The sequence below is a fragment of the Aplidium turbinatum genome, chromosome 13 (genome assembly GCF_918807975.1).
Source record: "Aplidium turbinatum chromosome 13, kaAplTurb1.1, whole genome shotgun sequence".
Classification (NCBI taxonomy): Eukaryota; Metazoa; Chordata; class Ascidiacea; order Aplousobranchia; family Polyclinidae; genus Aplidium; species Aplidium turbinatum.
Genome location: NC_137484.1, coordinates 10,132,869 through 10,147,486, shown reverse-complemented (window position 1 = coordinate 10,147,486; position 14,618 = coordinate 10,132,869). Strand labels below are relative to the sequence as shown.

Here is a 14,618-nt window from a genome sequence, read left to right as displayed (position 1 = left end):
CGTTTGCATCACAAATTTGGTCAAACGGCCATCAGTGTTTATCTCTCTGAAACAAACATGCAGTTAGGTCATTATCATAACACTAAGAGTCTAGTCTATACTTCACATTTTAATAGCGAGCAAAAAGTTTTAATGTTCAATGAGTATCCCAAGGCTAGCACATGTTTCCGCACAAAGCAGTTGCAATGACCAGAATCACACAAGCAAAGCGAACATGTAATATCTTACCTATTGCCAGGAGCGGATATGTTGGTGAGCATCAAAAAGTCGTTTCTCACTCTTCTGAGGCTCGCTAGGACCTAAACAAACCAACAAAATAAATTATTGAACAGATCATGGAACGTTGGATCAACGTCATGTTTGCTACAAAAAATAACCAAAAGTATCAACAAAAAAAATCATCTACATTGGGAGGTATGGGTTCTATATCCTGTCGAGTGTCTGGTCAAGTTGTACTGAATCTTTTTCTTGCTTGGCACTCAGTGAAGAAATTGATTTAACGTAATAATGTGCTCAGCTGCGCCTCTATACGGCTGCACTGAAACTGTCTGCTTTGTAAGCAGTGACAGCTACGCATATCTGCGATGGATATAGCCCTACATAATACACGTCTTATTATTATCATATACGCCATACGGTAACAAGCTTAATGCATTGGCGCTTAAACAATATTGTAGCAAGAGGTATGTCGAGTAATTTTTTTTTTACTTTTTTTCTGAAGTTTTCTTCTAAGCTTGTTTGCATGCCGACAAGGTATTTATCAGCTTAAGGAATATTTGAATCACTTCAGTGAACAGTGAACACGCATCGGCCAGTAAATCTGCTTCAAGAAACTGGCTGAGTTGGAAAGGTTGCAATGAAGCATGCAGGAAGTGCATGTGCAAAGGACGCAATGCATTTTTGAAGTCTTTCTACAACGGAAGTTCAACTTCAGCAATTCAGTATGTACATTTCTGTTTTGAGGATTTCCAAATGAACTGTGCTCGCTTTGGAAAGGTTTTTATGAGAAAACTTCCTAAATGTGTGGGATTTAGTTGTAGGATTTCATTGTTTGAAATCCACAATTAAGGATAGCTCTCTCTCTCCTGAGCTAGATATTGAACATGCTGATGTATATCTTAGTAATGCAATTTTGATGATAGATGGAATGTAAGTTGTGGTGGTTACACGAATTTGATTAAAAGCATTTGTGCATCTGGCATTACTATTATGTGTGTCTCTACTGAGTAGAACTAATATTAGTGCCATTTTCTTCGGTAGATTTCAGAACAAAGCAAACCTGACCAGATGCGTTTTGAAAAGTGGAAAGAGACCAAATCGAGCCAAATCACGTGACCACAACCAGCAACATCATGAAAGAGACGGAAAAACGCAATGAAGTTCTAAAAGCTCTTTTAGGATGATGATTAGGCTATATGGCTATATGCCGTCACGTTTGCAAAACTTTTACAAAGAATCGCAGGTTTGTGACAAATCACGGTTGAGCTATAACTTTGCCAATGCTGCACGCAATATATAATCATTTTTGTGAGGCAATAATATTTTTAAATGTTTTGGAACACACACTGCCTTTTATTTCCTGAAAAGAAGGACATGATGACGTCATCAATCACGTGACTGTGACTTCCACAAAATGAATTGGATAAAATTTGAACGGCTTCAACCAAAGCAAGAAATCGACCAAAGAGAAAACCATTTTATATTGACTTAACATGTACTGTAGGCCAGGGATGGATCCAGCCTCTAATTTTTGGGGGGGTGCCGCTGAAATCTATTTTCATTCACGGAGGTCCATCAGTGTGGCACTGTCAAAATGTGTCTCTGCTGTATTTGGCATACTGATAAGCGGATGCAACCTAATTCATACCATGAACAATTCGTACCGTCACTTCGTACCTTGAAAAGATCGAGAAAAAAAATTAAAAAAAGCCGAAGTCGCTAATCGCAGTTTCGGCAAACATTTTAAAATTTTCCGCAAACAAACACAAATTCTTAGGATCATTACCAGAAATTTTGAAATGTTTGCGGAAACTCCGATCAACCCTAACCCCAACCCTTTTAAAATGTTTGCGGAAACTGCGATCAGCGACTTCGGCAAACTCTTAGGATCATTACCGGAAATTGTTAAATGTTTGCGGAAACTGCGGAAAAACGGAAACTGCGATCAGCGACTTCGGCTATGTTCTATTTTTTTTATGTCGATCTTTTCAGTTTGTTTGTTTGCGGAAACATCCTAACCCTTTTAAAATCATCATCATCATCATAATCCATCGTCGGTTTGTTCCCCACTAGTGAGGGTGGCCGATTGTTTCCGCGCAGCAATTGTCTTAATCCCATGTCCCTTGCATCTTCCTCCTTCAGTCCGACTTTTTTAAACTCATCCTTCACTTGTTGTTTCCACGTTCTTCTTGGACGACCGCGTTTCCTCTTCCCATCCACCTTTAGATCTAGTGCCTTTCTAAGAAAACTTCCTTCCTCCCTCCTTATCACATGTCCATACCATCTTACTCCATTTGCCCTTGCCAGTTGGTCTATGGTCTCTCTCATCTCTAGCATATCCAACAATTCTTCAGTCCTTTTTTCCCTTCTCGTTTTCACCCCACACATTGCTCTCACCATTGACCTTTCCGTTCTTCTCAGGATTGCCAGTTCACTCTCTCTCAATACCCATGTCTCCCTACCATATAGCATTTGTTTGCGGAAAATCCGATCAACCCTAATCCTTTTTAAATGTTTGCGGAAACTGCGATCAGCGACTTTGGCAAACTCTTAGGATCATTACCAGAAATTATTAAATGTTTGCGGAAACTGCAAAAAAACGGAAACTGCGATCAGCGATGTTCTATTTTTTTCTCTCGATCTTACCTAACCGATACCCTAACCCTTTTAAAATGTTTGTGGAAACTGCGATCAGCGACTTTGGCTTTTTTAATTTTTTCGATCTTTTCAAGGTACGAACTGACAGTACGAATTGTTCATGGTACGAATTAGGTTGTACCCCTGATAAGCATTCATGTAGTTAATACAGATGTTTTTGTTTAATATTAATAAAGACCTGAAAACGGAGAAAGTGTGCATGAAAAATCAAGTCTTAAAAACAAGCATGAATAAAAAACACTTATGGTATAACAAAATTCAAGAACGTGATGAAATTTTGGGAAATATTCTAAAGTTTAAAAACATGAGCAGTACAAAACACATGATTATTTAAATTGGTACACATTCCATAATCGACTCAGCATCAATTCGTTACATGCTGATTGCTGATATAAAATGCTATGATCTATCAAAATATAAAGTAATACCAGTAGATCTTAATACTATTAGTTTATTAAAATAATAGCAGTTTGAAAATTTTTGGGGGGTGCGCACCCCCCTTGGATCCATCCATGCTGTAGGCTAGTACAAGCGTTAAATACATGTAAGCAAATTGAAAGCAACAGCACAGCAAATTTACTGTGATGCAGATGATGCCAAAATAATCCCATTGCAATAATGAAAACTTTTTCAACAGTAGGCTGCAAAATACCCCTTAATTGGCCACAAAAATCGATGCTAGCCGCATAGCACGATGTCAGTAGTCGCACGGAATGGTAATGCTGGATTTGTTTTGTTTTTGAATCAGCATCAACGCAGAAACCGCTGTGAATACTGATAAGCAACGTCTCTAGTTATCCTTTTGCTTAACGGCAACATGAAAGTTAATTTTAAAGCTGAAAACCAAGTTATTAATTGCGTAATTACAAGAAAGAATTGATTTGCTGTGAACGAAAAAGGAAGCATGGAGTCCTAGTTAAATGCTAAGCAGCAAATATGTTGTGTTTTAACCTGCAACGAATGCAACATGCGCTGTATCTCTACCAAGCCGACAAATTGGTCTTTTTTATATTGATTGAAAATCAACATACATGAACGAAATTGCTGGTTGCAGAGAAATAAATGTGCATCTGACTAGTTAACTCGCATATACACAACTTTTGTTTGCTGCACAGCGAGCCACAGAAAGTGAACATATCATATAAGAATACATCAAATATAGTACTTATTACTCTCTAAAACCTCTAAAGGCTGTTTCACCCTAAAAGGGGGATCATCAGAAGGTCCTAAAAAATATCCAAAAGCAATAAATTAGTAATACCTGAAAAGTATTCCTTTAGGCTGAAACAGGCTGTACAAGTTTTATAGAGTAATAACTATATTTGATGTAATTCGCTCTGCTTGGTTTTTTGCTTGGCATTGAGCACTTTTGTAGTATTAATAACACTGGTCAACACAAATTTTTTGGCAGACAAAGTTAGAGTGTTTTTGGGGGTTTTGAAGGGCGCTGATTCCGAATATGGCCTTAGTTTTCCCGAATTTGGCTCTAGTTTTGGAGATATCAAATAGGGTCATTTTGACCAAAATCCCATATTTGAGCCTTATGCTCTAGATAAAAAAAAAACAAAAAAAAAAACAGTTTAACCATAAGTTTATTAGATATTTCAGAAATGCAATTTAATGGTCAATTGTGAACAATATAGACAGTTTTAAGTTTAAATACAGCAACATCACGAAATTTTTAGGGATATTAGATTTGTCATACTTCAAAACTTGATGTTACCGATGTCATATACACAAAATACACAATACAGTAGTGTAAGTACATAAAACACTACAAAATGTTGCATTAAATCAGTCAATCAACCTTGCATCATAAAATTTAGATAAAAGGAACCACATTATCTTTTTCATTGTAAATTGAAAACAATGGTATAAAATACAATAAAATTAAAACTATTAACTAATTTGCGCCGAAAAAATGTCTCTTGTAAGATTTTCGCTTGTGAGAAACTTTTGGGCAGTTTCTCAACAGGTTCCAGCAATAGTCTGCCATCATGTGCTTATTCCATCTGCCCTGATATCTTTCTTCCATTGTCTTGGTGGAACCTTTCCCCCTGCTCCTCACTGTAATCACCAAGATTGTCAGGAAATCTGTCAAGGTGGCTGAATAGAAAGTGAACTTTAATGCTTATGTTAGCTCCAAGTTTTCCAAATGCAGATAACATCTTCCGAACTAATTCTCCGTAATTAGGTGCTTTGTGATTCCCCAAGAAGTTTTGTATTACATCTTTGAAGGAGTTCCATGCAGTGAGTTCAGTGCTGTTCATGTGACTGGTGAAATCCGAATCTTTCATCAACGTTCGGATCTGAGGTCCATCAAAGACACCAGCTTAAAGCTTTTCATCGGAGAGTCCTGGAAATTGACTGCAAATGTACTTGAAACAATTCCCCTCCTGGTCTAATGCTTTGACAAACTGCTTCATTAACCCTAATTTGATGTGCAGAGGAGGAAATACAATTCTATCCCTGGGAACTAAAGGTTCATTGATTAAATAGGCTGTCCCAACTTGAAGACTGGTGCGTTCTGGCCAGTTTTTCTTGCGCCAGTTGCCCAGCGATCAATAAGACAATAACATATTTGGAACTATGACTGTTATTCACATCTTTCATGACTCGGTGTTGGTGATATCCAACTACTGAGCCGTGCAAATACCCAGCCAGCAACACACGCCATTTTCACATTTCAAGGATGTCTGGCAGAGTTGAAATGATTAAAGTCAATATTATGTAATTGACGTCTTTTTTTTTAAATTTTTACGTTGAAGCGACTTCCAAAAGGTCATTTTTGTTCACAAAAGCATTAAAACATCTTAAAAAGTACCTGTGCAAAAGGCGTCACAATCAGGTCTTCCATCCCGTGTCTGCAAAGCAATAGTTGAACCTTGAATTCGGGTTGTTTTAAAATTTATATACTTTGTGTTTAAAAGATGGTTAAAATCGAAAAGTTGTCTAAAATTGTTTGAGAAAATTCTTTTGTCCACACAGAGAAAATGCATTACTTTTCAGCATTTCTATTTTCTAAACTAGCCAATCTGCTGCTAAAAAGAATTAATGCATTGACTTTACCTACGCCAATGAACCCATATAGTACACAAACAGGTGAGTTAAACAGACGTAAACGTGACTCAAGGGTTTGAATTCAAAAAGTCTTCATTCTAAAGGAAGATAGTTACTACTTACGGATCACTAAGCATGGATGAAGTACGAGTACCAGCCTTTGGAGAGCACTGATCATATTCACTATCAGAACGATACAGAAACGATTCTCTTCTTTGGCTGTGCGGCATGGCACCGGAGTGTAAGATCATGCTGGGAGATTGAGAATCCATAGGGCTAGGCATGGGAGAAATTCCGTTGTTCTCAACGTCGAAACTAAAATGAAAAAACGTACTTTTTAAATTCTTATGTCTCTTATCGAGTAGACTACTTTTGACACGAAAAGTTTCATGTTTTGAACTTAATGTTGATTGAAACTTTTTAGCATTCACTTTCAACTTCCACAAAAGCAACGCTTCAGTTGTTGTGAGCTACTTGGCTATTGGTGTTTCGTAAAGCACATTACTTATCAAGTGTAAGCAATAAACTGTAGCAGGCTGCATTGCTAGCGCCAATAAACTGCAGAAAAGCAAAAAACAAATTTTTAAAGCAACAAAAAATTAAAGAAAAGCAACCTTTGCTGATTGATGTTAGGAAGGGATGCCCGTGAATGCCTGGACAATCTGGACCGCAAATATATCCCTTTATTGGCCATAACCTGAGCAGTAGTGTTGTGTACAGATTCAGGTGAGCTCAGACGCAAACCAAGCGGCCTGAGTACGTCACGGCATTCGTCACGTTCTAATTTATTGTCTTTTGCGTCATCGTCGCCACATACGCAATTTTCGGCCAGGTTTTTCCTGGTTTGTTCTTCGTCATCGCCATTACACGTAAAACACTTCGACATCCTCCAGGCAAATGATGACAAGCGACCTCTCATTAAGTTAAGCCATTTACGTTGATGCACCACTGAAGTTAGCAGCTAGCAAAGCATTTATTAGTTCACGTTTATATTAATGTAGTGATATAAGCCTGAGATTCACCATCTGTGCTTGTTTCAATAACCTTTAATTACATTATTATAGTTTACAGACTGCTAAATACAAAAGAACGCTGAACTGCCTATTATTATTCTTTCTTTGAGTTAAAAAGTAACTACTGCTTCTACAGTCACTGCTGTTTACGCTATAACTGTTTCTCAGGCTTTAAAGATGAAAATTATGTTTTTACGCCTGATTTGCATCTGAATATCAACTAAACAAACATATCATTCAGCAATGGCTGCATTGTTCAACCTCAAATGAATTACATGGTTTGCAATGCCTGCCTCATTTTTAAGTCATGCCAATACGCAAAGATGACACTGGTGTAATTCTACAATCGATAATATCCGATTCTGATACTAGTGATATTCTGTTACAGTTTTACGATGCAAAGAAATGCAAAAACCCCAAGAAGTCATGTCTTGCAAAGTGCACTGAATTATTCATGCCTCTCAAATCACTTCTACCGCCCGTGAATAACTCAGCTTGAAGATAGAACGCAGCTTTGCCAAACAAACTACAACATTTTCAGCTCTAATTACCCCCACCGATACGCATCATTAAACGGCAAGTGCATTTTGTTATCAGCTCAGAACTTTTCAAAATGATACAAAATTTGTGGAACTTCTTTTTCTATTCAACGTTTAATTACATTATCCTGATATACAGCAATTTGAAAGAACGTTCTCTTTCACGTTTTATCTTTTGCATTATATGAGACACGAAAAACTTAACTTAAATTTCGAACTTCTTTGCGAAAACTGATTAACAATCACCATCAATCTGAATCAAATATAAACGTATTCAGCTTCACACAAACAAGTCCTAATGAAAATTTATTGCGATTTCTCAAATTTCATGCGTTCTTAAACATGCTTTCGAGTGTGCAATGGTTCAACACACGATTGCTACGTAATAAGAACTTTGCTCGATTTTTTAACACACAAAACATGACACGTTTTTTGTTGACACATTAACAAAAATTGAAACTCCCATTTAACTTAACTGCATTTGAGACTACGATGTTTTACTGAAAGCTGTTAAGCTTATTTAGCTAGTTCAAGGTAAATGAAGTGGAAAAACTTGACTAGTTCCCTCAGTGCAATACAAGGCTGCGGGGATACGACTAAGCTAAGCATGAGGCTACCTCGAAACCAGACATGGTCCCATCAGGGAAAAGAACTTCTAAAAAAGAGTATCTTATCCCACTTATAAATTAGGGATTAAACTTTTAAAATTTGCTCCCTCAGTGCAATACAAGGCTGCGGGGATACGACTAAGCTAAGCATAAGGCTACCTCGAAACCAGACATGGTCCCATCAGGAAAAAGAACTTCTAAAAAGATTATCTTATCCCACTTGCTCTAAAAAGATAAATTAGGGATTAAACTTTTAAAATTTGCTTAGAAGTAAATTGTATCAGCACAAACTTTCCATTATTTAACATCTTTTCACGATTGGCATGTGTGGGAAAACAATTTAGCTTTCCGATTACTCATTTCTAGTTTAATTTCTATACAAATTATCTTGTAACACCTTGAGTGTGCCTGTCTAAACAACTACTGCAAACACTAATGCCTCAGTTAGATACATAAAGAATGGATATACTGTAATATTAGCCGTAGGCTACAAGTGCTTTCTCGTTAGCTACTCCATTGCCTGATATAATCAATTACATTGGCAATTATAATGCTACACGCAAATCAAAAACCTCAATTGTTTATTTATATAACCGGACAGTTAAAAGCTTACTATTAGTTTAGCAATTGATGTAGGCTATAGGACCTTCGATTCACATTGTTAATAAAAACAAAACTCAAAGATGATGCATAGGAGTTCTTGGAGTGTTGGGCGCTTAGCACATATCCGGTTCGTACAACATCGTTGTACAAAAACGTACAATGTACAGCACTGGAAGCCTGCGAGCGCGCACACACGTGTACCCATGCGCAAACGTCATGGCGGCCTACACGATTATCATCTTATAAATAACAAGAGTACCTTTCCCAAACAACAAGAATGTCACATTAGAAAACACTTCAGTTCATCAGTACAGTAGTCATTCATGACATAGGCGCACGGTGAGTTCTTTTATTAACCTTGCGCAACAAAAGCTCAGTTGTAAAAATGTTTAGGAAGTATTTTTATGTCTACTCCCAGGCATTGTCGACTAGCTGACTACACTCACTAAAGTCTTCTTGACATTTCAAATGTGAATTGCTACTTGTATTCTCATGAAGAACACAAAGCAGAGTTGGGCTACTCGGCAGCGTTACCGGGTTAAACTATAATACTAAGCAACGCTTTTGATCATCGGCGACAGGTCAGCTGGCCAAATTGGTAATTTTTATATTGGTTCAACGTTTTACATACTGTGTCCAACTGTCCAGTGCATATAAATAACCAAAACATGTCACGTGACATCAGCCCCACTGGCTCAAAACGGTGCCAATGATCATTGGCTAACGTGGTACTTTTTGTTATTTTTGTTACTTAGCAGAGAAACTTCCCAGTTGCTTAGTCTTAGTATTACGACCTGTTGAAAGCAAAAACATACAAAAAGTTCGTTAGCATCATATGTCTTTCTGTGTTTAATATTACATAAGAGCGAAGTAGATGAAAGGACATTAAATTATAAACAACTCAGAAGCTGGGGCTAATCGAAACACACAATTTTTGGTTCGAATAGAGCACATAAAGCTTTCTTTTCGGAATAACATCCTCCAATGATTCGTATGCTCACAATGATACGCAGCGCATCATAAACAATTTCAGTTGAAAGTATCCCAATATGAAAGTAGCCATATTTCTTTCGGGGTATCCCGCCTGAACCACTTGACAAAAGGTTTTGTTATGAGCGAGCCGTAGCAAATGTGTAATGACAAAAGTGGCCTGGTTTGATTCACTTGCTACTATAAATAGGTTTGCAGAATTTGCACGATGCTACGAAATCCATATACAGTACATTGGAACGAGAAAAACATCCCAGTTATTTTCTTGTTGAAAAAAAATCAATACCAACAAACTGAAAGGAACATCAGGCAAGAGCTGCAAAGATTCATGCAAAGCTATTTAACCTCAAAAAGTTAAAATAAATTTGAAACACATTGCAAGCTGGTTTTACAACATTTATCGCACTGTAAACTCGTCAACAAGAAACGAGAGGAATAAGAAATTTGAGACACAGTTCTGCGCTAACTTGACATTCTGTCGCCGCTTTTACTTCAGCAATTTGTAGATCTGATACTTTTTTTGCAGTTAGTGCAGCCAGTGGCATATAAAATTAACTCATTATGAAATTCCGTACAGAACAAAGGAAATTGAAGAAATTCATTATGACCTCTAACATTATACAGATTTAAAAAATAATGTTTTCAGCAGAAATTTGCCAAAGAGATAAACCAAGCAGTGTTGCTGTTACAGTAGCGATTTGACTTTTATTCAACCTGTACATTATGTCACTCAAAACAAGACTATGGCTAGCCAGCAAATCTTTAACAGCTTGGATCATGATAAAAAAGAATTGATTTACTGCCTGGAAGTTGATCCTGAAAATGCTTAAATGCGGAATAAAATCAAGACAAAAAAGAACTTTGTGCTGAAACGAACGAAATGTTGTTGAGAAAAAAAAATTGTTGCATTGACCTTATGAAATGAAAAATGCACTCCTACAGTTTGCATCACTTCAAACATCCCAGACAGCAAAATCTGTTATTTTTGTATTTATTCAGTCAATGTAAAAATGACGGATCTTGCTCTCTGGGATAATCGTGTCTATCATTTCCTAATGCAAACTTTTCTATTCACTGGGGAATAAAAAAAGTAGGTTCACGGGCATAAGGCGTAAAAAATGGTTTTTAGAATGCCTTCTGCAAACAATACGTCTTTGTGTGTTCTGTTGCTTTCTCGTGCACGCTCTTGGTAAGCTGTTTCTGCTTTGCACGATGGTAAAATGTTTTTTCTAAAAAATTATATTTTTACTTAACTTTGTTTCCATTGGTAGGTAGTCATTTTCTTGATGGCAAACAAAAAAAGTTAAAAGGTATTCAACTTTTCGCTGCTACTGCAGCATACAGCCACCAGAGCATATAAATTGGCATGTACTATCGCTTCTAGGCACACGATTTCAAGAACATTACAGAATGTGGTTGGTCATATAAACGGAGTTGCAATAATCGGGTTAGCAAACTTCAATGCCTCTTCTACCCATTCTATAGCTTTCATGTGAATGAAAACGCACATCCATGTGATGTCTACGTCGTTTCGTCGGTGCATTATCGCGGCACTGCTTGGTTATCGTCTTCATCCGAGAGAATTTTTTGCATAGCAACAATTAACAAAGCGACTGTTTGAAAACGCAGAATTATCAATTCACTGGACGGTAAATGAAAATTATTCGAATAGAGGTTATTTCTAAGTCTAGTTTAATGTTTCGTTTTAATAAGATCAATAGTCCCCATGTGTGTGTATTATGTATAGGACGAGTAGAGCCAAGTTAAAGAAATACTTGAAACAAAACCCTTCACTGCCGATCGTGTGGACGAGGCCTACTGAAGCACGAAAGGTCGTCGGTTCAACTCTCACCAAAAGTGCGTGACCGTTTATAGGCAAAACCATGTAGATTTAAGATTGGATATTTAAGATGGACACGCACTTCGTTCCGCTTCATTTAACCCAAAATGTTCAATCACGCGGCGTAAAGACTGGACTCGATTAAAAAATGAACAAATTAATCTTGCAGTCGCTTTGCTTTTGTAAGAATAAACACCGGATTTGCAGTTTTTATCAACGCTGGTTTTGAATAGTTCGTTTGCCTTTTCGCAGAGAGCAAAAAGTATCAAGACTCCTAAGTGACTTTTCAGGTATGAATTATTCATGAGTTGAAACATGTTTACTAAGAGATTGACATTAGCTTCACTTTTATCGCCATGAAAAAATATACAGTTAATACAAACCAGGTCTTATAAAACCAACGTCTTGCGCAGCCCTGGCTAAATCGACCAGATAGAAACAAGTCAAACTATTTTTCTGCCGTAATTACGACTCAATAAACTCGTTTGTTCAATTTTCTTCACCAAAATGAGTGCTCAAGTGACCTTACAAGAAAGAAAAGGGGCAACAGATTACAGTAGTCTGAACGTAGCTGTCAAATACAAAAGTCAAGCGTACTTTTGCCTGCTATTCAGAAGTATATCAATTAAGCTCATTTAAGTAATTCATGTTCAGGGGCGTGAGGGATCACTGATCAATTTGATTCGATTCACCCTATTGTCACCTAGTAAAGGTTGTTGATGAACACAATTGAACCGGGTCAAAAAGAAAACTCGTGATAGCTGGTACATCAGGAAGACAAGTCACAGGTACCACGTGGCGGTGACAGAACCTGGAACGACAGCTTCCGGCATAGTTAGTCACCAAAAGCAACAAACTTTTCACAAGTTGAATCGAACAACAAAACGTCCTGTGCTATTCTGCTGAAAAGGCAAGTTTCGATTTTCATGAATTGGAGTGCTAGTGGCATTTTCTTAGATTAAGAATAGCATGATTTGACGAAGTGCAAATGACACAACTGTGCTAATTGTTGCATATAACGTCATCGAAAAAGAAAAATGTTTTCTTTGTTGCGCTTAATGCTGAGATACAGCAAGAAAAAGTTTCTTTTAATTTACAAATAGCCTTTCTCAAGGCTTGCATAATCCAACATACAGTTCCGAAGTTTATCTGAGCCCGTATCTCAACAGGAAAAGCAAAACAAACTTCCAATGAAAAACTTTCTCCTCGCCATATTAAAGTTCTATTCACAAATCAACTAAACACAAATATGCATCTGGCTTCTCTTCGTTAATCTTTGACCTTTGTAATTCATTCAATCCAGGTTAATATCCGCAAATTGTGCGCGGAGAAGACAGACCCTCGACCCCAAAGCTCAATCGAAGACGACGACAGCAGTTCATTCCAGAGTATCGTTTAATTAAATTTCTTGTTAGTTATGAACTGAAATAACTTTTCAAAACTTTAAAGCTGAGTTGTTGACTTTGTATGTGTCAACTACAACATTAGGCTTTCTTAGCAAGAGATAACTATTGTAAATTGGGTTATCCCGGTACAGCAAAATCCGTCATTTTCACATTGATTTAACTTCTGCTGACGTTAAATCAATGTAAAAATGACGGATTATGCTGTCTGGGATCTGTTTAACTTTACGCGCCTATCCAAAATTACCTCTGTCTAAAAATGGAAGGATTCAAAAGTCAGACCAACTACTTTAATAATATCAAAAATACATGAACGTGAAGACCTTTTGTTACCTAAAACAAGTAGGTATTTACGGAAAGCGGAAACTGAAGATAAAACACTTTTAGTCAGCAACAGTTGAAGGTTAGTGACGTTTGAAAGATATAGCCTACTACAAAAGAAACGTTTTTGGCCAGGCTAGCATCACATACACTACAGTCACAATTCAACCTCTATTCTTTAAACAGTTACTCACAAGCGTTATTTTAAACTGCAGTACAAAAAATACCACAATGTCGTGGCTTTAATTTTGTCTTTTTGACCTTAAAGTACGAACTAGAAAGGCTTTTAGCTTTTAAGGTAAACGTTTAAACCTAGACCGACTCAAACTAACTCTTGGATGAAAAAACAAAAACAAATTGTACGCAACACCGAACTACACCGGAAAGGTTTCACAGACTGAAAGCACGAACCTGACTTCCGTCTCTGGATCTGTTTTCCGGAAGCTTAACCTGTGGTGTGTGAACTAAGATATTTGAAAGGATCACATTATTTAAAAAAGTTTTATGGTATGGATCAGACACAACCCCGATTCACCGGCACTGAAGTTGACAACACAATCTGTTTTTTTCTGTTACCGAAAAACTTGTATATTGTTTCAGCACGAGACAACTGTCCTTTTGAGTGTTCGACAATCTTCGTCACTCTAACAAAAACCAGTAACATTTGAACTCCAATGACGCTGTATCTACCATTGAATTCATCGCTCTCTAGCACGACACTGAGAAGCAGTTCATCTCACCAATGAATCACGAATACACTAAAGATTTGTGGACGACCCACAAACACAAATCATAAACTGGATCATGCCAGATGCCATCCGTGAATAAGCAAAACTAAACGATAATTTATGCCACAGAACTGAATAGATATGGTCCGGTAAGTCGGAAACATAAATTTGGTGCACAACAAACAGCAGGTAAGGCTTTACGACTTCCATACCAGTGCACGCAAAAAAATCATTCTTATTTAATGAAAGCTGAAAGATCACAATTGTCTCTCAGACGTTCTGGAAGTGGTAATCAGTTTAAAGGTACCTTTAAGTAAAAAAGGTGAGTCCCAATACTGAAGTGGGATGAAAAAATAAGGTTCTCATTTCGACAATAGGATGGCCAGTTTCGTTTTTCTCGGCCGCCTTTCCTTCAACAACTACGGCCACACAATTTATTACACCCTGGATAGAAGTGAGCGGTGTTTTTCAACAACTAGCTTGAGCTGGGAGTCGAACTAGGATTGCATGATTAGAAATTGAGCGCCTTATCCGCTGCGCCATCTCACCGCATCCTTTTAATAAGATGGCCTAAGGCACCTGCAGCTAATAAGGCCCGGCCAGTAATAAGGCCCACCCCCTGGATTTCCGTTGTTA

At 37.4% G+C, this 14,618-nt stretch overlaps 1 protein-coding gene and 1 pseudogene across 1 annotated transcript in view; both read right to left on the bottom strand.

Annotated features, from left to right (window-relative positions):
- The window catches only part of LOC145781628 (3',5'-cyclic-AMP phosphodiesterase 4C-like), a 102,597-nt gene that overhangs the window by 26,733 nt on the left and 61,246 nt on the right, over window positions 1-14,618 (bottom strand). Inside the window, exons 4-6 of the mRNA XM_082593304.1 lie at window positions 6,061-6,252; window positions 5,702-5,741; window positions 229-299 (exon numbers count right to left, since the gene is read on the bottom strand). Coding sequence (XP_082449430.1) covers window positions 229-299; window positions 5,702-5,741; window positions 6,061-6,252 — 303 coding nt within the window. The remainder of the gene's footprint in view (window positions 1-228; window positions 300-5,701; window positions 5,742-6,060; window positions 6,253-14,618) is intronic.
- LOC145782337 (uncharacterized) lies at window positions 4,781-5,303 on the bottom strand (annotated as a pseudogene).